Source organism: Peromyscus eremicus, chromosome 1 (assembly GCF_949786415.1).
Source record: "Peromyscus eremicus chromosome 1, PerEre_H2_v1, whole genome shotgun sequence".
Lineage (NCBI taxonomy): Eukaryota > Metazoa > Chordata > Mammalia > Rodentia > Cricetidae > Peromyscus > Peromyscus eremicus.
In genome coordinates, this window is record NC_081416.1 from 166,576,858 (window position 1) to 166,603,648 (window position 26,791).

The following is a 26,791-nucleotide window of genomic DNA, read 5'->3' on the forward strand; positions in this document are numbered from 1 at the left end:
AGCAGGGAAGAAGAAGGGAAACAGCAGGGAAGAAGAAGGGAAACAGCAGGGAAGAAGAAGGGAAACAGCAGGGAAGAAGAAGGGAAACAGCAGGGAAGAAGAAGGAAACAGCAGGGAAGAAGAAGGAAACAGCAGGGAAGAAGAAGGAAACAGCAGGGAAGAAGAAGGGAACATCAGGGAAGAAGAAGGAAACATCAGGGAAGAAGAAGGAAACAGCAGGGAAGAAGAAGGGAACAGCAGGGAAGAAGAAGGAAACAGCAGGGAAGAAGAAGGGAAACAGCAGGGAAGAAGAAGGGAAACAGCAGGGAAGAAGAAGGGAAACAGCAGGGAAGAAGAAGGGAAACAGCAGGGAAGAAGAAGGAAACAGCAGGGAAGAAGAAGGAAACAGCAGGGAAGAAGAAGGAAACAGCAGGGAAGAAGAAGGGAAACAGCAGGGAAGAAGAAGGAAAACAGCAGGGAAGAAGAATATAACACAGGAAGAAAAGAAGCAGCAGAAAGAGAAAAATGAAACGAAGAATTAAGCTTTGAAACCTCAGATAATATCTCCTGGCTGTTAATGCACGATCATCAAAGAAACACCTTCTCGCTCATTTCTCTGACTTGCTGAGAGCTGGTTCTTCAGCAAAACTGTCCCTGTGGATACTTTGGCATGGTCACTCTTGTGGGACTGTCTGCACCTTAGAGTTGTCTGGCATTATGTCTCTGTGAGAACTGCCACATGGAGGGAGTGACACTGTTAGTGCCCAGAGCTCTGGGGAGGAGAAAACTGTCCAGCATCCAGCTGCAGTGACTGATGCTCAGCTCAACACGCATGACTCCTGGCTTTTGTTACAGCTTTTCTGTAACCTATACCACTGCCATGGACAAGACAGAGACAGACTGAGTCATTTTCTCCCCAGTTTTGTCCACATCTGTCTGGGGTAGGCAAGACCCGCCTATAGACATCCTTGTCTACGTCAGCCTTCTGCAGGGACAGCACAACTCAGGGCCAAATTCTCAGCTGGAGAGCTGAGAGAGCATGTGGAACACCAGGACCGACAGCTTCCTCCAGTCCACAGCAGAAGACACACACACAGGTCATCCTTCCTGAAGTATGTTTCCTGCATCAGGGCTCCAGGCCCAGCATGTCCCAGTGTACTCACTCTGCCCAGTCCTGCTGCCCAACAGAGGTCATAAATCTGCCAGAGCATCTCTTCACATAGTCCAAGGCCTGTAGAGATGCAGCTGTAGGGAGAAACATGTGGCAGGGATACAGAAAGACCAATATGTGAAACTGCCAATGCACATGCTGCCCTCAGCCTGGAACCCACATCTCCTTCCCAGGGAACAGGTGCTCAAGGTCCTGGATTCTTTAATGGAAGGCAGTCTGGACACCCCAGGACCCCTGCACAAAAGACCAAAGATAGCATAGCCTCTAAAATGCTCCTAGCTTTGGAGAGATGGCCTCCATTAAGAACTATGTAAGTACAGTTTTAAAAAGACAAAATAGAGTATAAAAATAATCTTGAAAGACAAAAACATAATTAGACACACTTTAAGGAGGGGACTGGACCTGCCTGGACTGAATCTACCAAGTTGAACTCAATCCTCAGGGGAGTCTTAGCCATGGAGGAGATCAGAATGGGGAGTGGGCTGGGAAAGCCAGAGTGCGGAGGAGGGGGGAGAACAAGGGAATCTGTGTCTGATATGTAAAATTAAATTAAATTATAAAATAAAATTTAAAAAATATATCTGGGCAACAATCCCACATATAATAGTTTAATAAATAAACAAAATATCTAAAAATAATTAAAAACTAATAAACAAGAATAAGAGTAACCTGAGCAACAATGTGGGAGACTCTAAATCAAAACATAAAAGCACAGCTGGAGAGGTGGCATGGAGAGTCAAAGCTTTGCCACCCAAGCCTGGCAACCTGGGCTGAAAGAGGAGAGCTGGCTTCCAAAATTATCCTCTGACCTCCACATGGGCACCATGGTATGCAGAAACACATGTGTGGACTTATGCACACAAGCAAACATCACAAACACACACACACATATTAATAATAAGTTAAATTTCAAAACCATACAACACCGAAGAAAAGACCTAAATAAAAACACTAGATAAAAAGGAGTTCCAGGTGCACAGGTTGGCAGAATTTATGCTGTGAAAAATATGTATATTACCAAAGGTGATCTAAACATCAGTGCCAAATGGCAATCAAAATTCCAAAAATGTTTCTGTGAAGAGTAATAGAAAACACTACATTCTCACAGAAGAAATGAGACCCCAATGGCCAAGGCGACCCTGAGCAGAAAGAGGAATGCTGGGGGAATCACCATGCTCCATGTCAAATATCCCTAACAGCAAACCTAACAACATGGTATAGTTACTTGTAAGACACAGACATTCAATCCAGTCCAACAAAACAAAGGACATAGAGATAAACTGAGCCCCTACAGCTGATCTGTGACCAAAAATACATTGCCCAAAAATACATCCGAGTAAAGACAGCCTCTTTGACCAATGTTCATGGGGAAACTGAATAGAAGAACAAAACTAGGTTCCTATTTGTCATTCACACAAACATCCATGTGAATCTGAAACTTGGAAACTGCTGAAGGAAGAAACTTCAAAAACCTGCAGCAGCTAGGACTTTCTGAAATGGATTCCACTGCCTCAGAAATCACAACAAGAATTGGCAGATGAAGCCGGACAGTGGTGGCACATGCCTTTAATTCCAACACTGAGGAGGCAGAGGCAGGAGGATCTCTGTGAATTTAGGACAGCCTGGTCTACAGAGTGAGTTCCAGGAATGTCAGGGTTACATAGAGAAACCCTGTTTTGAGAAACAAACAAACAAAAAAAAAAAAAGGGAAAAAAAGAATTAGGAGATGGGATTGCATGAAACAGAGCAGTTGCTGCACAGCAAAGGAAACAACAGAGTGAAGAGTCAGCCAGAATGGTCGGGAAGCTTGCCAGATACACTCCTGACAAGGAATTAACACGGAGTCTATAGAAAGAGTTCAAAAAGTGAATCAGATAGCAAGAGAGCCTCAAATCATCTGGGCAATAAATAGACAAAGGTACAGAGCAGAGTCCAGAAAAGAAGTGCAAATGGGGAGTAAATATATGAAAAATTCAGTGTTCTTATCCACCAGGGAAGTGTGAATCAAGAGTGTACATGACAACTGTCAGGTGATTCTCACCTACCTCCAAGTTCACTGAGAAAGCCTGGGTCAAACACACACACACACACACACACACACACACACACACACACACACACACACAAATAATAAACCAATATGATAAGTCACAATGGAGGAGACTCAGGGAGAAGACCTGTCCTCCACTTCCCAGGATCCTTCCTTTTTGCTGTGCTGAACTGCCCCACAGCTGCTTGCTAGGAGCTGCTACCTCCTCCTGGCCCCTTTTCTCCCTTTGAGACTCACCAGTTCTCAGCCTGCTCCCCATGAGGAACTCTCCAACCACCATACTGGCTGGGAGATCCAGGTGACTTTATTCTTAGGGACTCACCAGTGCCCTGTCAACTGTCTAACTGGGTCCCTCTAGTTTTCCTACCCAGCCTGAGACCCGGGACCAGGTCACACTGCCAGAGAAACTTCTTCCAACTTTCTCAGCCAAGCTGCTGCAGACCTTAGATTATAGCTGACAACCAGAAAATCTGCCTCTACAGTGACACACTACCTCCAACAAAGCCATACCTCCTAATAGTGCCATTCCCTATGAGCTTATGGGGACCAACTACACTCAAACTGTCATAATGGGTTTCTCTTTTTTCACTGTTAGTTTCACTTTAACAGACCTCTCCCACTGCTGCCCATGCTCCTTACTAATCAATGCCACTTATGTTGCCAAAGGGAACAACATGCTTCTATTTGTCGACAGTAAGAGAGAGATGTGTATGCTTTTTACTGGTACAAAGGGAAAATTCTAGGCATCAGGCAAGAAATTGCATATTATTAAAACCACTCATTCAATTAATCCAGGACCTGCACACAATGGGAGAGAAACAATATTCTGTAATGCATGCTGCTGCAGAACGTCATCCAGGAGGACATATATACACACTGATCAACAGACACCTGTCAAGTTCCATGAAGTACACCTTGAAGAATGACTATCTGTGACCTCTGGATGAAGGAGGGATTAATTCCACCTCACACACAAGACTGACAGCTTGGACACTGTACAATTCCTCCTTGCATTGTGATCCCATGTTGGGGTTTGAACATTTAGTGTTGTGGTGGATAAAGAAACTCCATTTTATGCTAGGCATCCATCTTGGTACCCACTAGCCATTTGTCTCTGACTCCAGCCCCTGGAAGATACATTCCTAGAAACCCTGTCTCAGTGACTCACCTCCCATGAAATGTACAGCTCTGTCCATCTACTTGTTATGACTAAATGACTTAACTTGACAGAACATACTGCTGTTTGCTTTCTTGAGTAGATACTGAAGGTCTTCTTCTGGTTTTCATCTTTAAAAATCCTTCCCTGACCTCCCTTCTCAGTGCAGCTCTAGTTTGGCTCACAGATTGTTGTCCTTATAGCAGCTAAGGAATAAATACTTTAATCATGATTAGACTTTTCCCAGGTCCCACAGACTCCAGACACTTAGGAGACAAACTGAAAAGATCAGAACCCCAACAAGAATCTATCCAGTGAGAGCAGGACCTGTGGAATAGTAACTCAAAAGGGAGACTATCTTCAGCCAGACCCTTGGGGTTCCCTTACCAGCATGGACCTCAGAAAGATCCTGTGGGAGTCAAGAAGAACCTCTCTGGGAGATCTATAGCTTCATCACAGTGAGGTGAGAATCAGGAAGGCCTGGCTCCAGACCTCTGTTCCAGTTTCAACTCTAGGTGACCATAGAGAGCTTGTATCCAGGGCTAGAATTTGAGTTCCTGTTAGAGATGACAGGAAACAAGGCTTTACTGATTGTCCAAGACCCATAGAGTATTGAACCTGCTGTACACTGCCAGGACATCTGCAGTTAGGTAGGTCACCCAGGCATCTTCTTTTCCTGAGTCTCAGTGGACAGGTGCCAGGATATAAGCCAACTCTTCTGATGGGTTTAGGAGACTTCACAGGGAGGTCATGTTTATGGTCATGATATGGCCATAAGCTCATCAAATCACAGCAGCACAAGACCTGTGTAAGCCTGGCCCATCAACAGCACACTATGGACCAGATAGGGGCTCAAGAGGCCACACCCCTTCCTCAGAACCTATTGGCAATTAGTGGCCACCGAGAGATGGGAAATTATTTTCTTCAGTGCTTAATTTCCTATACTATAGGAACTGCACAGTTGTCTCTTGTTCAGTGTGTGTGGAAATTAACCACCTCACCATCCGTTCCCATGTAAGAAACCCTAAATAACACAGTGTTGAACACACAGACAAAGATGGAGGCCCAGTGAGATGGCTTGCCTACTAAAAGCACTTGCTCCACAAGCCTGATGATCTGAGATTAACCTCCAGAATTTATGTAAGGATGGAAAGAGAGGACCAAATTCTGAAAGTTACCATCTGACCTCTGTGGACTGTGGTGTACACCCACACTCATACACACACACACACACACACACACACACACACTCACACACGTACATATATAAAAAATTACATATGCATACATGAAACATGTAGGAGTGCAGCATTTTAGGAAGAAGAGTTCAGCAGGACTGGGAAGTGATGATAGAGTAATGGGGTTGTATATGACCAAGATACATTATATGTGTATGTTAGCTTGTATCAAATAATGAATTTTAAACATGTTTTAAAGCAAGTGTCTGCAATCCTCATCACTCTTTGAAGAAAGAGAAAAATACTTAGGACTCAAAATGAACACTCTCGACTCTTCTTTGAAATCTTGAATAGAGAACTGGTTTACCTCCTTAGGCTTTCTGAGAAGAAAAAGGACACAATTTATTTAAAAAAAATTTAAAGGACATAAAAGTATTTTAAAAGATTTTCCAATGTGGAAAATTAATTTGCTTTTAAATTCTAGAAGAATTTCATATAAAGTGCTAAAGTTGATTTTATGATGAGTATTGACCTTTTATTAGTCAAATTTAGTATGTATGTCCCTGCACAATACTCAAATCCAAGTGGATCAAAGACCTCAACATAAATCCAGTGACACTGAACTTAATAGAAGAGAAAGTGGGAAGTAGCCTTGAATGCATTGGCACAGGAGACAACACCCTGAATATAACACAGGTAGTACAGATACTGAGATTGACAATTAATAAATGAGACATCCTGAAACTGAAAAGCTTCTGTAAGGCAAAGCACATGGTCAATAAGACAAAACAACAACCTACAGAGTGTGAAAAAATTTTTACTAACCCCACTTCTGACAGAGGGCTGATCTCCTATGTAGTGGTAACGCCAGCACTACCACCACCCGTTCACCATGTCTGAGCGAGGGGCTGTGGATCAAAAAACAGAGACAAAAGACAGCGGGTCACCTCCTCAGTAGATGCTGAATGCTGTTTATTGAAGGAGGGAGGAGGTCTTAAATACAGACTTACAGCACAATGGGAGAACCCCAGAGGGCAGAAGTTTGCTACCAATGTTTTACAATCTTGCATCTAAGCTGTTAATGCCCAATATGCAGGATACACAAACAAGGAACTTCTCTTAAGCATTCAGGAGGGTGGAAACCAGCAGGGAATTAGCATAGGGAGGACATCAAGGTCAAAGTCAGCAAGCAAGGCAATAGCTACCCAAAACAGGGGCCAGGGCCCTACAGGTCCCCCCTTTTACTAAAAAATGAGCTTCTTAATTAGGTTGCATGGGATGTCAGCAGGTCACCTTACCTGTCATGGAGACACCTGCCCAGGCCACACAGGCGCTCTGTCTTAGGTTGGTGAGCGCCCCCCAGGCGTTACCCGTCTCTGAATACTCATTATCATACAGGCTCAACCATGTGTGTGAGCTGCAGAGTTAACTGCTACCAAAGATCTCAGAGTGGCACTGGGCTTGCAATCTGTGTATTTGACACAGAAAAGACCAACAGAAGTCCTAACCCACCCATAGCCAGTAGGCTAAAGGCAATTGAGCCATTCCCTTCCTAAACGAGCCTTACTGCAAACTGGAGTCCTCATAAGATGGTATCCCAAAAAACAAATGGAACTTGAGTTTATAAATTTACAACTTTCAAAGCCAATCGAAATGTATATAACTACTGAATTAAATTTATCTTGCCCAATAGAATGAAAGAGTAATTAGCTACTTTTGCTGCCAGGGTCTCCACTGTGTTAGCTGTAGTAAGCAATTATGAAATGGTAATCCCAGAAACAGTAGCAGCAGTGGCCGCCTCTGCTATAACAGCACCAACGGCAGCAGCAACGTCAAATTCTCTTCTGGAGCATGTGGGCATCCACTGGCATGGACACAACTCCAGGAACATCAACCACCAAGGCCCATTTTTATTGATCCCAGCACAACTTAAGCTGGCAGCTCTGCAAAAGAACAACTAAGAACCATAAAGAAAAAAACAGCACACAAGGAGCAGAACTAATGGTCTCATAATGGCTACATTCAGGCTTACAAATTTTAAGGTATCTTCAAAGGGGGCTAAATGAATTTCAGGAGGCCAATAAATGTTGCACAGAGCCACTCCTGAAAAGTAGGTACTACATCAGTTTTAAGAGGTTTGCAAAAAATGAAAAGGCTTAGCTGGCATGCTACTGTTAACAAACGGAGGTCAGTGACCTTCAGTGTTATCCATAATCTTCACGGTGTCTGGGTGACATGTTCTCAGACATACTTGAAAAAGCAGTTACCCTACATTACCTTCTGAAGAATTCAACTGCATGGCTACAGTTCCTAGGCTTTCATTAATGCTTGCCAAGGCTGGCCATATTGGGCTCTCAACCCCCATTGGCATCAGAAGGGGAGAGTTTTTCACGAAGGCACAATAGATCTCTGCCATATTGGGATTTGGCAGCAGCCACAGGGTGCACACAGTGCTCAGGTACCCAGAGAGGAACCTCATTGTTCTGAGGAAAGACACAAACAGAACCCCGGGCCCACACCAACACCGGTGTGGTGAACTTGGGGTTCCCTCCAAGTGCCAGTAGAAAGATCCTTCCATTGCACCAGGGGATGATTTGCAAGAGGAGCCCTCCAGTGCTTATATGCAGTGGATACTCCAGCAGAATCCACCGATAAAAAATTTAAAATATATAAAACAAGGGAAAGAATAGAATGTGGAGAGGAGAGATGAACCCTTAGCTCCTCCCTTTTTACTTTAGCAAAATATGTTTTTAAGGTAAGATGGCAGCATTGTACTATAGCCTGTCCTAGAGGATTATAGGGGATACCAGTCTTATTAACAATAGAAAAATCTTGGAAGATTTTTGAAAATCCCTTACTGCTGTAGGAGGGACCATTATCAGTCTTTATGCATTTTGACATTCCCATATAAGCAAAAGCATGAAGACAATGATTCTTTACATCTTTAACCTTTTACCCTGAATGGGCAGAGACAAAAATTAGAGAGGAATATGTATCAATAGACACATGGACATATTGTAGTTTTCCAAAGGAAGACATGTGGGTGTCGTTCATCGGCCACACATGATTAGGTAAAAGTCCTCAGGGATTAACTCCCAAATGAGGAACAGGTAAAAATTCAACACAAATAGGACATGATTTAACTATCTGGATGGCTTGTTCCTGGGTTATGCCCATATGATAACGAAGAGATCCAGCATTAAGATGATAACATTGATGCAACTGAGTAGCCTCTTCAAAGGCAGAACAAACTAATGTGACAGCCTTATGAGTAATGGCATCAGCCCTCTGATTACCTTCGCTTAGAGGTCCAGGCAATTGAGTATGAGCTCTAATATGGCCCACATAAAGGTTATGTGAGCGGGACCATATAAGTCCTTGCACTTGCAATAAATATTCATGAATGGGAGAAATGGATGGTATGTAGGCTGTTGTCTCCAAAGGCATAATGGCATGTGCCACATATTGGCTATCAGTATAAATGTTTAGAAGCTCATCAGAAAACATCTCTAAAACAAGCAACAGTGCCTATACCTCTGCCATCTGGGGAAAAGTGCTCTGGACTTTCATTCTCTTCACTATGTTACATAATAAGACTGGTATTCCCTACAATCCTCAAAGACATGCTATAGTAGAATGCTACCATCGTACCTTAAAGACATATTTTGCTAAAGTAAAAAGGGCGGAGCTAGGGGCTCATCTCTCCTCTCCACATTCTATTCTTTCCCTTGTTTTATATATTTTAAATTTTTTATCAGTGGATTCTACTGGAGTATACAATGTAAACTACCACAGCAAAACAACGTGACGTGCCCTCAGTAAATACCACACGAGCCTGAGGAATAGGAGTCATCTGTACTATCTTGGGAAATATAACAGGATGCAATTTAAAAAATTGACACATATCATTGGAGTGAGTATTAAACTGACCCTGCATGGAGCATGTCAATATGGCCCAATCATTATCATTAGCTTGCAATTTGAGACTGGGTGTATGGGGTCACCAAATGTCTGGCTCCTTACCAAAACTTTGAACACTGATCTTGATTCCCTTAAATATATCCTCAGCAACAGCCTGAGGATAAGGAGTAATGGTTTTCACTGGAGAAGCTGGGGAATGTACCCACAGAATAGGACCTGTTTGCCAAAACACTCCAGTAGGTGAATGAGAAAACAAAATATCAAATACAATAAGGGAGAAGAAAGATCTATATATTTCACGTGAGCCTGCTCCAGGGCCTCTTGCACACATTGTAGGGTTGTATGCCCTTCAGCTGTTAATTCATGGGGAGATAAAGTGTCAGGGTCGCCCTTTAAGACACCATACAAAGGACGAAGTTGACCTGTTGGAATCTTTTAAGTGGACCAAAGCCATTGAATATCTCCTAGAAAGGTTTGGAAATCATTAAGTGTGTATAGCTGATTCGTTCGCAGAGTAACCTTTTGTGCATGTATGCCTGTGCATAACAATTCAAGACCTAAATAATGATAGGGAAAGGATACCTGTACCTTTTCTGGGGCTATTTGTAAATTAGCCAGGCTAAGAACCTCTTGTAATTTAGAAAAGGCATCGAAAACAAGTTTTTTATCTTTAGCAGCCAATAAAATATCATCCATATAGTGAATTATATAAACATCTGGAAAATCTTTTCGAACTGGAGCTATGGGCAAAGACACATAAATTTGACATATAGTAGGGCTATTGGCCATTCCTTGGGGCAAGACCACCCACTGATATCTCTGATAAGGTTCTTTGAGATTTTCTGATGTAACACTAAAAGCAAAGTGAGGACTGTCCTCGGGATGCAAAGGAATGTTGAAGAAACAATCCCTCTAGTCAACCACAATTAAATGCCAATGTTTAGAAATTGCCACAGGGGCAGGCAAGCCAGGCTGTGTTGCTCCCATGAGAAGCATGGTTTTATTTATAGCTCTAAGACTCTGTAATAGCCTCCATTTTCCTGACTTCTTTTAAATAACCAATATAGGTGTGTTCCAAGGTGGAATGCTATGTCCAGCATCTAACTGTTCCTTAACTAACGCATTTGCAGCCTCCAATTTTTTTTAGTAAGGGGCCACTGATCCACCCATATGGGGTCATCACTTTTCCAAGTGATTTTTATCAGTTGTATTATCGAAGGCTACTGTGCAGTGACCCCTATGGAAAAAACCCTAATCCTCTAGTATCCCCAGAAGATCTAGTAATACAGCTTTTGTCTGCCACAGGTAGTGAATCTCCTTGCAACATTTTCCCTAAGCCTGTGCCTGGGCAGTAGCCCTGACTCTTCAGCATCTGTTGTACAGGCTGTGTAGTAAGCACTGCTCCCATACCATCTAACACATCCCGTCCCCACAAGTTCACTGGAATGTCAGGTAGCACAAAGGGTTGAAAAATTCCTGCATGACCTTCCTCATCCTTCCAATTTAAGAGTAGACTGCTCTGTAATGGCATCTGAGCTGTGCCAATACCTTGTAGGTTAGAGGTGGAATTTTTAAGGGGCCAAGCTTTGGGCCAATGTTTTATAGAGATAACTGAAGTGTCAGCACCAGTATCTAAAAGACCCTGAAAATTACCATCATCAATTTTTAAATTTAGCATGGGTCTTTGTTCTAAGGTGGAAACCCAGCAGGGTAGAGGGCCTGTAGAGCCAAATCCACCCTCACCTCTATGTAGTTTAAGAAAAGGATTATTAGTTTGGAAGCGAGACATCAAGCAATTGTGCTATGCAAGCACCCTGGGGAATAACTGTCACCCCCTTACCAGCCTCAACCATGATTCTTATTTATCCTTCAGAGTCTTCATCTATCACTCCTGGAATTACTCTAATACCTTGCATAAGAGCACTGCACCTGCCCAGAATCAGGTCTAAAGACCCTGCAGGTAGAGGGCCCATGACCCATGACTCCAGTACTGAGAGCCTGGGGGCCCATCTGAGGTGTTAATACTACTCTGGCGGAGGTGCAGAGGTCCAGTCCTGTGCTTCCAGGGGTGCCTCTGATAAGGTCTTGGACAGAAAGGGATTCCTTCAAGGAATGAACTAGATGGGATGGTGGGAAACTGAGGTTGGGACAGGTGTATCCAGGACTCCATACACCTGGCTTTAGGGGGTCCAGAGCAGACCCCAATGCCCATTTCCCAAAGGTGGTAACAGATTTTCCTGAGCATCGACCTTAGATCGGCACTCCTTACTCCAGTGATGGCCCTTTTGACATCGGGAGCAAAGTCCCGGAGTCTTTGCCACTGCTTGGTCTTGAGGACAATTTTTCTTAACATGACCTTGCTGGCCGCATCCAAAACAGGTTTTTTGGCAGGCTCCTCCAGAATATTTCCCCCTAATGACTGAAACCATTACCTGTCCCATAATGTGATGTCCTTCTATATCTCTACATAACTTAGGATAATCATTTAAGCTCTTATTTTTATGAGGCCTAATGGCCTCCTTGCAATATTTATTGGCATTTTCAAAGGCCAATTGCTTTACTATCAGCATGGTTTGATCAACATCCACAAATACTCTCCCTGCTAATTGAAGCAGACGATCAACAAATTCTGCAAATGGTTCTGATGGTCCCTGAATAACTTTAGATAGTTGTTCACCAGCAGCTTTATTAGGCAGCCTTTTCCATGCTCTGGTAGTGGCTATGCTAATCTGTGCATAAACTGCGGGATCATACAAAATCTGTGCTTGTAAAGTGGCATACTGTCCTGTGCCCGTTAGCATCTCAAGATTACGAGCCGGGAAGCCTGCAGCGACATTTCTATTAGCTGTAGTTTGACAATGTTCTTGAAACTCACTCCTCCAAATTAAATAATCCCCCCCCCCCCGAGAGAGCAGCATGACACAATTGCATCCAATCACTAGGGGTACAATTTAAGGCAGAAAAAGATTCAAGTATAGTTGTGGTAAAAGGAGCATGGGGCCCATATGACATTACAGCTTCCTTAGGCTGTTTGATCCTTTTAAAACTAGGGGATTGTGTTCCCTTTGAATCTGACCTTGAGCACTTTGTGTCTCTATAACTGGGTAAGTAACTCCAAGAACTTCCCCATTAACCCCTCTATGGGTGGGGAAGGAAGGACCTCCATGTTGCAAAAGTCAGGGTTATGGGCTGGAGGTCTATCCATGTAAAAATTCTTCTGTGATTTCCCTCTTAAGCATCTAGCATCCTTTTCTAATCTGACTTCTACATCATCACCCTCTGAAGTCGACTCTGCAGGGTGAGAAACATCGGAAGTTTGAAGGGATCTGAGAGCCTCCTCTATATGAGACTCCTCCAACACAGCTTAACTTCAGTTAATTCTTCTTGAACTTTAATATCATCACTAAGCAATGCATCAATAACCAAGTGCCACAAAGAAAAAGTAGCTAAGAATATGGAATCAATCCCTTCTTTATGTGAATATTTTTGTGAGTCGATCTTAACCTGTTCCCAATCTGGTATATTAAATCCCCTGTAGACGAGAAACCAAGGACTAATATTCTGGAGCATTTGAATGAAATCTTTTGCCATCTTGCTCTTAATGACAGTGCCTTGCCGCCTCAGCAGTCCGATTAACTTCCTGGAGGAGTGACTGCAAGCTAGCTGCACCCATATCAATTCACCCTTCTCTTCTCTTTTCTTTTCTTTAAAATGCTGGCTAGCCTTACCTTCAGAATTCCATCAGCATGTCCCAGCTTACTCAGATCTCAGTGGGACCTCCACATGTAGTGGTAATGCCCGCACTACCACCACCTGTTCACCATGTCCGAGGGGCTGTGGATCAACAAACAGAGACAAAAGACAGTGAGTCATTCACCTCAGCAGAATGCCAAATGCTGTTTATTAAAAGAGGGAGGAGGCCTTAAATACAGGCTTACAGCACAATGGGAGAACCCTGGAGGGCAGAAGTTCCCTACCAATGTTTTACAATCTTGCATCTAACCTGTTAACACCCAATATGCAGGATACACAAACAAAGAACTTCCCTTAAGCAATCAGGAGGGTGGAAACTGGCAGGGAATTAGCATAGGAGGACATCAAGGTCAAGGTCATCAAGCAAGGCAAAAGCTACTCAAAACAGGAGCCAAGGCACTACACTCCAAAATATATAAAGAACTAAAGAAACTAGTCATTAAAATACCAAAAAATCCAATTTAAAATTGAGTTACAGATCTAAACAGAGAATTATCAACAGAAGAATCTCAAATGGTCAAGAAACACTAAAGGAAATGTTCAACATCCTTAGCCATCAGGGAACTGCCAATCAAAACAACTCTGAGATACCATCTTACACCTCTCAGAATGGCTAAAATCAAAAACACTGATGATAGCCCATATTGGAGAAGATGTGGAGTAAGGGGGACACTCATTCACTGTTGGTAGGAGTGCAAAATTGTACAACCACTTTGGAAATCAGTATGAGGGTTTCTGAGAAACATGGGAATCAATCTACCTCAAGACCCAGAGATACCAATTTTGGACATATACCCAGAGGAAGCTCAATCATCACACCATACTTGCTCAACTATGTTCATAGAAGCATTTTTTTGCAATATCCGTAACCTGGAAACAAACTTGATGCCCCTCAACCAAAGAATGGATAAAGATATTGTGGTACATTTACACAACAAAGTACTCAGCAGCAATAAAGAATGACACCAGGGAATTTGCAGGCAAATGGATGGAACTAGAAAAAAATCATCCTGAGTGACGTAACCCAGACTCTCAAACACAAACATGGTATGTACTCACTCATAAATGGATATTAGATGTAAAGCACAGGATAACCAGGCTACAATCCACATCCCCAGAGAAGCTAGGTAATAAAAAGGACCATAAGAGGGACACATGGATTTCCCTGGGAAGGGTGGGGGCGGTGGGGAAGAAGGAAAGGGATGGAGGGATGGGAGCACGAGTGATCAGATTGGTTGAGCTGGGATGGGATGCAGGGGGAGAGTAATGAAAGAGATATCTTGATAAAGGGGCCACATGGGGGTTAGAGAGAAACCTGGTGCAAGGGAAACTCCCAGGAATCCACAAGGATGACCCCAGCTAAGGCACTAGTAATAGTGGAGAGGGAGCCTGAACTGGCCTTCTCCTGTAATCAGAGTGGTGAATACCCTATCTGTCATCAGAGAGCCTGCATCCAGTAAATAATGGAAGGAGATGCAGAGATCCACAGTCAACAGCTGGGCCAAGCTCCAGGAGTCCAGCTGAAGAGAGGGAGGAGGGATGGTATGTGCAGGGGAGGTTAAGATCTTGATGGAGAAACCCACAGAGACAATGGAAACAAGCTAGTGGGATCTCACAGACTCTGGACCAACAGCTAGGGGGCTTTCATGGGACCAACCTAGGCCCTCTAAATGTGGGTGACAGTTGTGTAGCTCTGTCTGTTTGTGGGGCCTCTAGCAGTGGGATCAGGTGTTCCTGGTGCTTCAGCTGGCTTTTTGGAACATATTCCCCATGCTAGGATGCCTTGTGAAGCCTTGATGCAGGGGGAGGAAGTAAGTCCTGCCTCAACTTGATATGTAATGCTGTGTTGACTGCCATGGGAGCCCTGCCCATTTCTGAATGGAAGAGGAGCAGATGGACTCTCACTTTACTCAGTGTTGTGAGGACTGACACAGGACCCTATGAATGTGAACCTGGAACCCAGTGAGGGATTCCGCAAGTGACCCATTCACTCTGAACACTACTTTAAATATTTTCTGTTTCATCCTGGTCCCAACTGCCTAAACACAAAGGACTAGAGCTACCATACTCAGTCCCAGTCCCCTTGGGTTCATGTCACAGACCTACCATACAGATACCTAGGCTGCCAGAGCATCCTGGCCCAGCTCAAGCACATGTAGACAGGCCCAGCATTGAGCTTAAATGAGCTCCAGGGACTTGTCCTTTCTGGAGAGGCTCAGGGTTATTGAGACAGGGGACATGTCACACTCAGTCTCAGTGCACACAAGAATGTGCAGTGGGGATATTTGTGTGTTGTGCTTGAGATAGATCAGGGCTTGTGCATGCTGAATGAGTACTCTTCTGCTAATCTACACCCCAGCTCTGGGTAGGACTTTCTCAACTAATGTTAAAGCACAGCTCAAAGAGATACTATGGTGTTCTATAGACCAGGATTTCCCCTTCCCTATGCTGACATCACATGTGACTTTATTCTGTTTGCTCCAGATGATCCAGATGTCCTGATCATATCCCCCTCAAATATTCATTTCCATTCAAGGACAAATCTTACATCTCCTGCCACACAGATGCTAACCCACCTCCACAGTGCTCTTGGTTTGTCAATGGAGAGCTCCAGTCATCCTCCCAAGAGTTCTATATCCCCAACATCAATACTAATAAGAGTGGAACTTATACCTGCTTCGTCAATAACTGTCACTGTCCTCAGTAAGACCACAGTCAAGAACATTACAGTCCTTTGTAATTGGATCTCTGCAATATCCGCATCAGGTTTGGAGTGGAGTCTTTTGGCTTTCTGAGAAGGTGCAGAAGCTTTTAATTTCCAGCCCATGTTTATGGGAATGGGTAAAATTCAGTCTTCCCCAGAGCCTCATGCTCCATTCCTGTGTCTAATGGCCTCTTGGTTCTCTGATTTCTGGCTGATAGGGATTGAGCTTGCAATGTGAGGAAGAGGTTCTCCCAGTCTTAGAAAGCCTTTGGTTGTGTGAGGGACTTTCCACGTTTGGAGAGCCTCAAGATCAAGATTTCTTTCTGTAGCTTACACAAGCTTTCCTGTCCCTCCATTTTCATTTTATGACCTCCATGACCTACAAGGAACACCCAGGGCTTTCAACTGTGCTCAAATTCTTATTCTCCAAATTGGAGGAGAATATTCCACACAGAAGGGTCTGGACCTCTGCTCCCAGGTCTGCTCCGGTCTCATGGATGGGTGCCTGGCTCAGCTCTGACTCCATGGGATGGAAAGAGTGGGTGGAGAAGGTGCCTGGGAGCCCTGTTCTGAGTCAGGGTGAACCATGTCACTGACAGTTGATGATGTTCTTTTGCTTACTCTTTTCAAGGTTCAAAAAACAAATGTCAGCTGAGTGTGATGGCACACATCTTTGATGTCAGGACTGAATAGGGAGAACAAGTAGATAGTGTAAGTTTGAGGCCAGCCTGGTCTACATAGCAAGATTCAAGCAATCTAGGACTGTACAGTGAGACCCTGTCTCAAAAATTATCAGTACTAAGGATTAGAGTGGCAGGCTGTGGTCAGCACTGTGATTATTCACTTCTTCTCTGTAGTATTTAATCCATATCCATGGGGCAGGAAATACAATTTTTTCTATAAAGAGAAATTCTTCAGTTAGGGATTTCTCCCAGTCCTGAGGTATACCCTTTAACACCTTTAAGATTAGCTGGGCCATCTTAACCCCATGACAAATTATTTAATAAAAGACAAACAGAAGGCTATTTCATAAAAGAGGGACCTGACCGTTCACACTCACAGAAAGTGGGAGCAAGAATTCCCACAAAAATCATTGGGAAATATATTCCACCCATCATGAGATTTCTGGACAGGTGGGTTGAAGAGGCTCCCAGTGTGGAATCTACACAAATATCCTGAGTCAGGGTCACTGTGAGTGATCTTGGTTGGAGTACGATTCAGCTTTCTTCTTGCAGACCATATCTTCAACCCTAAGATGTGATTTTGCAAAGGGCCACTTCATTCTATGGACCCTGGGAGCTATCTGAGATCTCTGAGGGTGATGGACTCTCAGTTGGCCCCATCCCTTGTTTATCCACAGATCCAGTAATTAAACCCTCCATCCAAGTCAACAAAACCATAGGCAAAGACCTGATCTCTGTGTTCCTGAAGTGCCCGTCAAAGGACATTGATAACTCCATTCATTGGTTCTTCAAAGGCCAGAGTCTGAATATCACGAATAGGATGAGACTGACCTATATTTCCAATACCTAATATGTATACTGCATAGACACTAGTCTTATTGTGTTGAGTACAGGACCATGATAAGAGGAAACAATACAATTTTCACTGTAAGCATACTTTTCCAAGTAGTTTGTTTCCAAGAAGATTTCCATCCATAAATATAAAATCCATAGATAGAAGACCTGTAATGACTTTTTTCCACTACATTTGTATATTTGTTCATTTTTTTGTGCATGTCCCACACCAATATGTGAATTTCAGAGGACAATTTGTGGATGCCAGTTCTCCAGGGACAGGGGATTGAACTTAGGTGGGTGAACCAGCCCCTTATCTGCTAAGCCATTTCACTGGCCCACATTTGTTTATGCATTTATTTCTGTGTGGCAGTTGGGGGTAGCTACAGCAGGCACTCTTCCCAACTGAGCCATCTTGGTGGCCCATTTACTGAGTTTCTTATCCTCATGCTAACATTGACAGCATGACCTCCTTGCACAAGACTCTTTTTATCTGGTAACCTTTTTTTTTGTGATGTGCAATAGTGTGTGTGTTTGTGTGTGTGTTTGTGTGTGTGTGTGTGTGTGTGTGTGTGTGTGTGTGTGTGTGTATGGTTTATGAGACTGGAGACATAGCTCAATAGTTAAGAGCCCAAAAGCTCTTCTAAAGGACAGGGGTTCAATTCCCAGCACCCACATGACATCTTATTACTGTCTCTAACTGAAGTTCCAAGGAATTCAACACCCTCTTCTGTCTTCCTCATGTGCAAAACATGCATGTGGTGTAGAGACATATAAGCAGCCAAAAGGCCCATATGATGCATCTGGCATCATAATAACAAAGACAGCATTTGAAATCCAATTTCAAGGTGCTCTCATCCTGTCTCCTAAAAGTCTGATGACTTTCAGCTCTGATTCATTTTAGGTCTTTGATCCATGTAGAGTTGATTTGTATATGTTGTTAGGTGAAGGCTTAACTTCATTCTTTTACCTGGATATCACATCTTCCAAACATCCCTTTTTTAACTGATTATTCTTCCAACATTGTGCAGTCTTAGCAGCCTAATCAAAACTCATCTGGTCACAGAGGGTCAGATGGATAGCAAGAAGGCCTTCTAATTTCTATAACTTAATAGGACAACTCTGTTTCACACCAATTAATTCAAAAGAGCCAGCAGAAATGAATGTTTTTAACAAACATAAAAAGTGATAGATGAAATGCGGGATATGCCAACTGTGCATATCTGACACACATTATAATATATATGCAAAACTGTGCCCCATAAACACACATATTGATCCTATGAACTAATCTTTAATTTAATCATGGCCAGGGTGCATGAGCAGTTCTGGGCTTTCCAATTCTATTTCACTGATCTGTATGTCTGCCTTTATGTCAGCAGTAGACTATTTTGATTGTTGCAGCTTTCTACTAAAATTATGAAATCATGTATGATGTCCTGCAATTTTATTCTTGTTTTTTTTTCAAGATGGTTTAAGGCCAGGTACATATAAGTAATTCATCTATACAGTACAGCTTTTGTGTTCAGAATAAATAAGTGATACAACTCAGGAAAAATAGTGAACCCCAGTCATTAGGGAAATGCAAATTAAATCTACTGTGAGATACTAGCTCACCCCAGGTAGATTGGCTATAATCAAAATAACTGACAGCAAATGTAGCAGAGGATGTGGAGAAAGAGGAACACATATTCACTGCTGGTGGGTGTGAAAATTAATAGAGTCATTATATAGAACTTGTGGAAGTCCCTCAAAACATTAGAAAATACCACACGACTCCACTATTTTACTGGGTATATACCCAGAGATCCTGTACCCTACCATAGAGATATTGGCACTCATGATTGCTGCTGCTCTATTCAATATGGCAAGGAGATGGAACCAATCTAGATGTCCATCAACAGATGAATGCAATATGCAAGTCTAGTGCATGTACCAAATGAAATATTATTCATCTCTAGAGAAAAATGAAGTCACCAATTTTACAGGAAAGTGCATAGATTTAGAATGTATACTGTTAAATGAGATCACCCAACCTCAGGGGAAAAACCACATGTTCTTTCTTGTATTGGATCCTAGCCTATATAATGTATGCATGTACACATGTAATTAAATATGCAGAGGTACACTACAACATATAGGAAGAGGAACATGAAAGGGTAATTTTAAAGTGACAAAATACTCCCTAGTGAGTTCACATAAATGCTGTACTTAGTGTGGGTCCTCTGAATGCTCGCTCTCTCAACATGGAACACGATTTTGATGTAAAGCAGGTTTTTAACAAGCAATATCCATTTGTAACTCTGTGCTGCCACCTTACTGGGAGCCCAAATTTGAATTTATGTTTTTCAACTTTTTTTTATTTTTATTTTGCAGTACAATTCAGTTCTACATATCAGCCACGGATTCCCTTGTTCTCCCCCCTCCAGCCCCCCTCAACTTCCCCCCAGCTCACCCCCATTATGTTTTTCAACTTTTAAATGTCCCTGTACAATGCAGTTCTTGTAAGTGCTACCAACTTAGGGTGCATTATTCTCTAAACAAGAAATCCAGCTCTAACAATTGAGTGAAGCCTTCCAAAGTATGCTTAAATCATCATAATTGGGGAATTTTTGAAAATTCCAGGGAATGGTGACTTACCGCACCTGAATCTCAAAGACTAACACACCAACAGGAATTACCAACACTGATAAGTTTGCAGTGTTTGGTTTGGCTTTCATTTTAGGTTGTATGTCTAGAATGTTATTGTTAGTGAATGAATGTACTTTGCTTTAAAATTTAAAGTTGGAATGAAACGATTATAGAGTTAGCAAAGGACTTGGATATTCCTGCCCTGAACAAGATATAAAAAAACAAACAAACAAACAAACAAAAAAACAAAAAAACCAAAAAAAAAACCCTAATAAAAACACATGGGAAAGGGGGCTCAACATCATCAGTCTTCCTGGAACTGCAGATCAAAATGGCAGTGAGTCTCACCTCAGCTATTCTAGTCTGCAGAAAAATCTACCTAGTTCCTCAAAGGCAGCTGCTCACTGGGACCTTCCTGGGAAACTTGGTGCTCAGCTTCATTCCAGCATGTGTAGCTTGGCAACCATCCTTGCAGTAGCCCAAACATGAGATGCAGGTCTACTCATGAACACCAGGGGGCGACAATAAACCACATAATCAACAGGGAAAACTCCTTGAGGTGTGAACCTATCTTGCAGCCTTGTTTCCATCTCAGGTCCAGCAGACCTGGGCTCCCTCACATAATCATTTTCTTTGTCACTGAGACCCCCCACGTACGGAGACCCTATGTAGTCCCCTCCCTCCTTTCATCATCCATGAGGAAAGACAGGGAGATCACAGGGCAATCACCAAGGAGAACAAAGACAACTGAGAAGGTCAGGGAGGGCATGGGCAGACCTGAATCACATTCAGCCAGCACAAGAGCTAGGGGTGGAGAAGTCTCCCTGGTGCCCTCCATAAGAAACTGGAGCACAGAGTTCTCTTCCTAGGAAACACAGGTCACCTCCTCCTGCACACCAGAATATGAACCCCTGAGATAACATGTATTCCTTCATGAGATACCTGACTGGTGACACTAGTGATGACAGGTCTGGGCCCTCCCCAGGCATCACTCAGCTGGACCTTTTCCTGCCACTAGGGAAGACTGTCACTCTCTGCTGGGAATAAATCTCACCTTCCCTGAGCACTGAGATCACAGGGCAGACTGGGCTCTTCTAGGTTTTAGGGTCTCAAGGAAATACACTCTTGGCTCTAGGAAGTTTAGGGACAAGGCCCTGGGGTGAGCTGCTGTTCTCTTGGGACACAGGACACTTCTCAGCCTTTCGGCTCAAAGTATGTTCTAGAACACTGAACAACAAAGGAATAGAAGGATGGGAGGCAGCACTCACAGAAGAACAGAACAATGTACACACAGAGACTCCACCCCCAGCACATGTGACTCCAGGAGGTTCCCTCCTCTGGGAGGAGGATGAGGTCTGGGAATAAAATCAGAGCAGACACCAGAGGAGCCCAGCTTGGCAGCAGGCTGAGAGTCAAAACTCCTCTCCAGAGGAAGAGCCTAGCCCACAGCAGAGACTATGGAGCTCACCTCAGCCCCTCTCCACAAAGGACAGGTCTTCTGGAGGGGACTCCTGCTCACAGGTGAGGAGACATGCCTTGGGAGTAGAGAGTTGGAGAGCTCATAGACTGGATGGGTCTTCTGGGAGAGGGAAAGAGCCTGAGAAATGAATCTGGCTCTGCTTGAAGCCTGAGACCATCAGGAAGCTCAGAGTGGATGGGAATTGGGAAGTGGGGAAGAAAAACTCAGTTGCTCACCATTGTAGATTTATCAGCACTGGCCACTGTATCCTGAAGACTCAAGTTGACAACTCCATCAGGGTGACTCTCCAAGTAAAACTCAAAGTGGGCGAGTAAACAACATCATTATGTAGGACCCTGAGAAATCTGCAAATAAACCCCAGGCTCTGGGGCACTCATTTGCTCACAGGTATCTGAGCCTGTTTGAGGTAAAGAGGTTTAAACCAAAATCAAACTAGTCCTCCTCACAAAGCCCTGTTATTATTGGGCAGGAAGATAGAGCAGCAAGGACATCTAGAAGGTGGGCCCAGGGGTTGACAAGCACTTCAGAAGAAACAGAGCAGGGAAAGGTCAGAAAATGAAGGCACAGAGTCTTTAGAGGAGGAGGTCAGACAAGACATGTCTACACTCACCATAGATTCTGAGTGTGAGCAGGGATCTGAGGGCAGTGAGGGGTGAGCTGTGTAGACACTATGAAGCCAGTTTCATACAGTGGAAAGATTCAGGGGTACTGATGAATGGGGGTGATGCTGCTGACCTCCCCTCAACAGGACACACACACCAAGGCTGAGAGTTAAACACTCACATTTCAAAGTTCTACCAAAAGCAAAAGTCCTAGTAATGATAGATTTTTTTTTCTCTCTTCCCTCTTAGTCTCTCTTTTAACCTACTGGACCTCTCCCACTGCTGCCCAATACTACACTATTGAAGCAGTTCCACCCATTGTTGCTGTAGGAAATAACGTTCTTCTCGTTGTCTACAATATGCCATTGGATTACGCTTTGTTTTCCTGGTCCAAGGAAGTAAACTCTGTGAAGCACCCTATAGCCTCATGTACTCCTCGGCCGAATTCAATAGTAGTTGAGCCTGAATTCCGTGATAAAGTGGAAATGTACAAAAATGTATCCCTGCTCATCAGGAATGTCAGTAAGAATGATGCAAGAGGCTACAAAGCAAAACTAACGAATAGAATGAATCGTGATTTTGATTATTCCGTGCATTTTCAAGTATACTGTGAGTAATTCTCTGCAACCTCTGGGTGATGGGTAGAACTAATCCTACTTCACCTTATAGAGCTGTCATTCCTGGGTGACTCTGTGTTATGGTCCTCACATTGTGATACAAACATTTAGTAAAGGACACACAGTAGAGAAAAAGGCAATAAATCAGGATGCCTCACTTGAATCCAGCCTCAGAGAAGAGGCAGTGAGGTAACTGAGCTCAGGCATGTTAGACTCTGCTCAGGGTCTTAGATGCTCATCATGAACATGGCCTTGAGGAAGACCCTTCAGGACTCAGGCAGGGCCTGGCTGAGGAAACCATGAGAGTCTCACAGAGAGATGACCCCCCCCCCCAACAGCTTTGCTTAAGAACTCCATGACAGACTGGACCAGGAATCCCAAAAAGCTTGTAGACTGGGTTGGAATTTGATCTCCTGTTGGAGCTGACAGGGGACAACAACAGATTGGAGACTGGGAGCCTGCTGACAGTCAGACTCTGAGAGCCATGTCTGAGGTAGGTCACCTGGCATCTCCTCCTGAGACTCAGTGTGCTCAGCATAGGTGGAGAGGTAGGAAAGGCAATCAGCCAGCTCTTCTGATGGTCTTCGGAGACCTCACAGGAAGGTCACGAGCCTGAAAGAGAAGAAAAAGTGTACAAATGGCAGCTCCTTGCCTCTGGGGGTCCTACCTAGGGATTATTTCCTGCGGGCAAATACTAATAGACACTGCTTGGTGGAAGGTCAGGTTGTTGTTGACATCTAAGGTTAACTTGCAGGCATGGCAATGATCATTTACCATGTGTCCTATTATAGGGAAACTGAGATGGAAAACACAGTCACTGAGTCAGGGTCACACAGGTTGTAGATAGCACAAGCTATCTGTCCACAGCCACATCTTCAGCCTGCCCACCATGGAAATGGTACTAGGTACCTTCACTCTTCTAGATCATTTTGTGGAAACAGGACTTATGGTGATATTTTATTTGTACTGAAATGTGATTTTATTTGTATGTTAATAAATAAAGTTGCCTGGGGGTCAGAGCTAATAGCAAGCCATCGCAGAAGCTGAGTGGTTGTAGTACATGCCTTTAATCCCAGCTCTTGGGAGGCAGAACTAGGCAGATCTCTGTGTGTTCAAAGATACAGTCAGCATTGCAGACACATGCTCCAATGTGTGTCTGGAGGTTTGTACAGACAGGCAGTGACGAAGCAATTATGTGGTTGGGTTTACAACCAATGAGAAGGCAGAACAGAAAGTCTATATAAAGACAAACACACAGGAAGTAGGTCTCTTGGCTGAAGAGGATAGCTGCAGCAGTGAAGGGTAAGACTCTTAGCTCTGACCTCTTGGACTTTCATCTTTGCATTGGCTCTGTGTTTCTTATTTAATAAGATGGTTACTTCTACAAGGACTCCCTGATTCCTGTTGACCAACATCAAACACCTGACAAGAATGGCCCACCTGTGGCCCAGCCAGATGTAAATGTCAGCCAGATCATGAGCTGTGTGAGATCTCTGACAGGCTGTCAGGTTTCCAGGGAGGCTCAATGAGAAGACTATCCATGAACTATCTGTAGACAACCCTGAACAGCAAATGCTTGGAGGGCTCTGGTTTACATTCGGAAGGGGAGGTCAGTGTAGCTGCAGAGACTCAAACCTTGTGTCTCAAGGCAGGCAACGGGTCCTTGAGGACCAGGAGATAAAATGAGGTCTCTGATTCCAAGTCTTGAGTCTGACCACCAAACACTGCAGTTGAGTTCACTCATGAGACCATCTTTTCTTCTCCCATACACAGCACAGGAGGCCACGTTATCTCTGAGCACTCAGTAACTCATTTGCCTTTAATTTGCTTCCTGCCTGATTCTTTAAGGATCTGGGTTGGCCGGAAGTTAAGAGACTGTCTCTGGTCCTAAGAGGCCTTTGCAAGAATCAGAAGTACCACACAGGGCAATCATCTCTCTGTGGTCAGCACAGCACCACTACCCAAGACCAATATCACAACCAACAATTCCAATCCCATGGAAGGTGAGGACTCAGGAGCATTAATGTGTGAGCCTAAGACTCAGAATACAACCTACCTGTGGACAATAAATGATCAAAGCCTCTCAGAAGAGGACAAGCTGAAGCTGTCTGAGGACAACAGGACTCTCATTTTACTCAGTGTTGTGAGGACTGACACAGGACCCTAAGAATGTGAACCTGGAAACCAGTGAGTGCCTCCCCAAGTAATCCATTCTCTCTGAACATAACCTGTAAATATTTTCTGTTTCATCCTGGCCACAACTGCCTAAATATAGAGAGTTAGAGCTACCATATCAGTCCCAGTCCCCTTGGGTTCATGACACAGACCTACCATACAGATACCTAGGCTGCCAGGGCATCCTGGCCCAGCCCAAGCACATGTAGACAGGCAAAGCATTGAGCTTAAATGGGCTTCAGAGACTTCTGACTAGAGAAGCTCTGGGTTTTTGAGACAGGGGACATGTCACACTCAGTCTCAGTGCACACAACTGTGTGCTGTGGGAAAATTTGTGTGTTGTGCTTGAGATAGATCATGGCTTGTGAATGCTGAATGAGTACTCTTCTGCTAATCTGTACCCCAGCTCTGGGTAGGACTTTCTCAAGTAAGGTTAAAGCACACCTCAAAGAGATAATATGGTGTTCTAAAAACCAGGATTTTCCCTTCCCTCTGCTGACATCACATGTGACTTTATTCTGTTTGCTCCAGATGATTCAGATGTCCTGATCATATCCCTCTCAAATATTCATTTCCATTGAAGAACAAACCTCACATCTGCTGCCACACAGATACTAATGCAACTCCACAGTGCTCTTGGTTTGTCGATGGAGAGCTCAGTCATCCTCCCAAGAGCTCTATATTCCCAACATCAATACTAATAATAGTGGATCTTATACCTGCCCCTTCAATAACTGTCACTGTCCTCAGTAAGACCACAATCAAGGACAACAGTCCTTAGTAAGTGAATCTCTGAAATATCAGCACCGGGTTTGGAGTGGAGTCTTTTAACTTTCTGGGAAGGTACAGTAGCATTTAATTTCCAGCCCATGTCTATGGGAACAAGCAAAAACTCAGTCTTCCTCCAAGTTCCATCCCTATGCCTAATGGCCTCCTGGTTCTCTGATTTCTGGCTGATAGGGATTGAGCTTGCAATGTGAGGAGGAGGTTCTCCCAGCCTTGTAAAGCCTTAGCTAGTGAGGACTTTCCATGGTTAGGAGAGCCAAAGGTCAAGATTTCCTTCGGTCCCTAACACAAGCTTTTCTGTTCTCTCCATTTTCATTTTATGACCTCCATGACCTACAAGGAACTCCCAGGGCTTTCAACTGTGCTCCCATTCTTATTCTCAAATTGGAGGAGAATAATCCCTACAAATGAGGACTAGACCTCTGCTCAGAGGTCTTCTTATGTCTCATGTGTGGTGGCTGGCTTAGCTCTGACACCATGGGATGGAAGAGTAGGTGGAGAAGGAGCCTGAGAGCCCTGTTCTGAGTCAGAGTGAACCATGGCACTGACAGTTGATGATGTTCTTTTGCTTACTCTTCTCAAGGTTCAAAAAACAAATGTCAGCTGAGTGTGGTGGCACACACCTTTGATGCCAGCACTGAGTAGGAAGAACAGATAGATAGTGTGAGTTTGAGGCCAGCCTGGTCTACATAGCAAATTCCAAGCAACCTAGGACTGTACAGTGAGACATTGTCTCAAAAATTATCAGTACTAAGGATTAGAGTGGCAGGCTGTGGTCAGCACTGTGATTATTCACTTCTTCTCTGTAGTATTTAATTCATATCCATGGGGCAGGAAATACAATTTTTTCTACAAACAGAAATTCTTCAGTTAGTGATTTATCCCAGTCCTCAGGACTAGCCTTTAACACCTTTAAGATTAGTTGGGCCATCTTAACCCCATGACAAATTATTTAATAAAAAATAAACAGAAGGCTATTTCATAAAAGAGGGACCTGACCATTCACACTCGCAGAAAGTGGGAGCAAGAATTCCCACAAAAATCATTGGGAAATACATTCCACCCACCATG

General features: G+C 43.7%; 1 protein-coding gene across 1 annotated transcript in view; it reads left to right on the plus strand.

Moving 5' to 3' along the window:
* The window catches only part of LOC131894693 (carcinoembryonic antigen-related cell adhesion molecule 1-like), a 72,785-nt gene extending 47,859 nt beyond the window's left edge, over positions 1–24,926 (plus strand). Inside the window, exon 6 of the mRNA XM_059245028.1 lies at positions 24,847–24,926. Within this exon, the coding sequence (XP_059101011.1) occupies positions 24,847–24,926 (80 nt within the window). The remainder of the gene's footprint in view (positions 1–24,846) is intronic.
* The last annotated feature ends 1,865 nt before the right edge of the window (positions 24,927–26,791 follow it).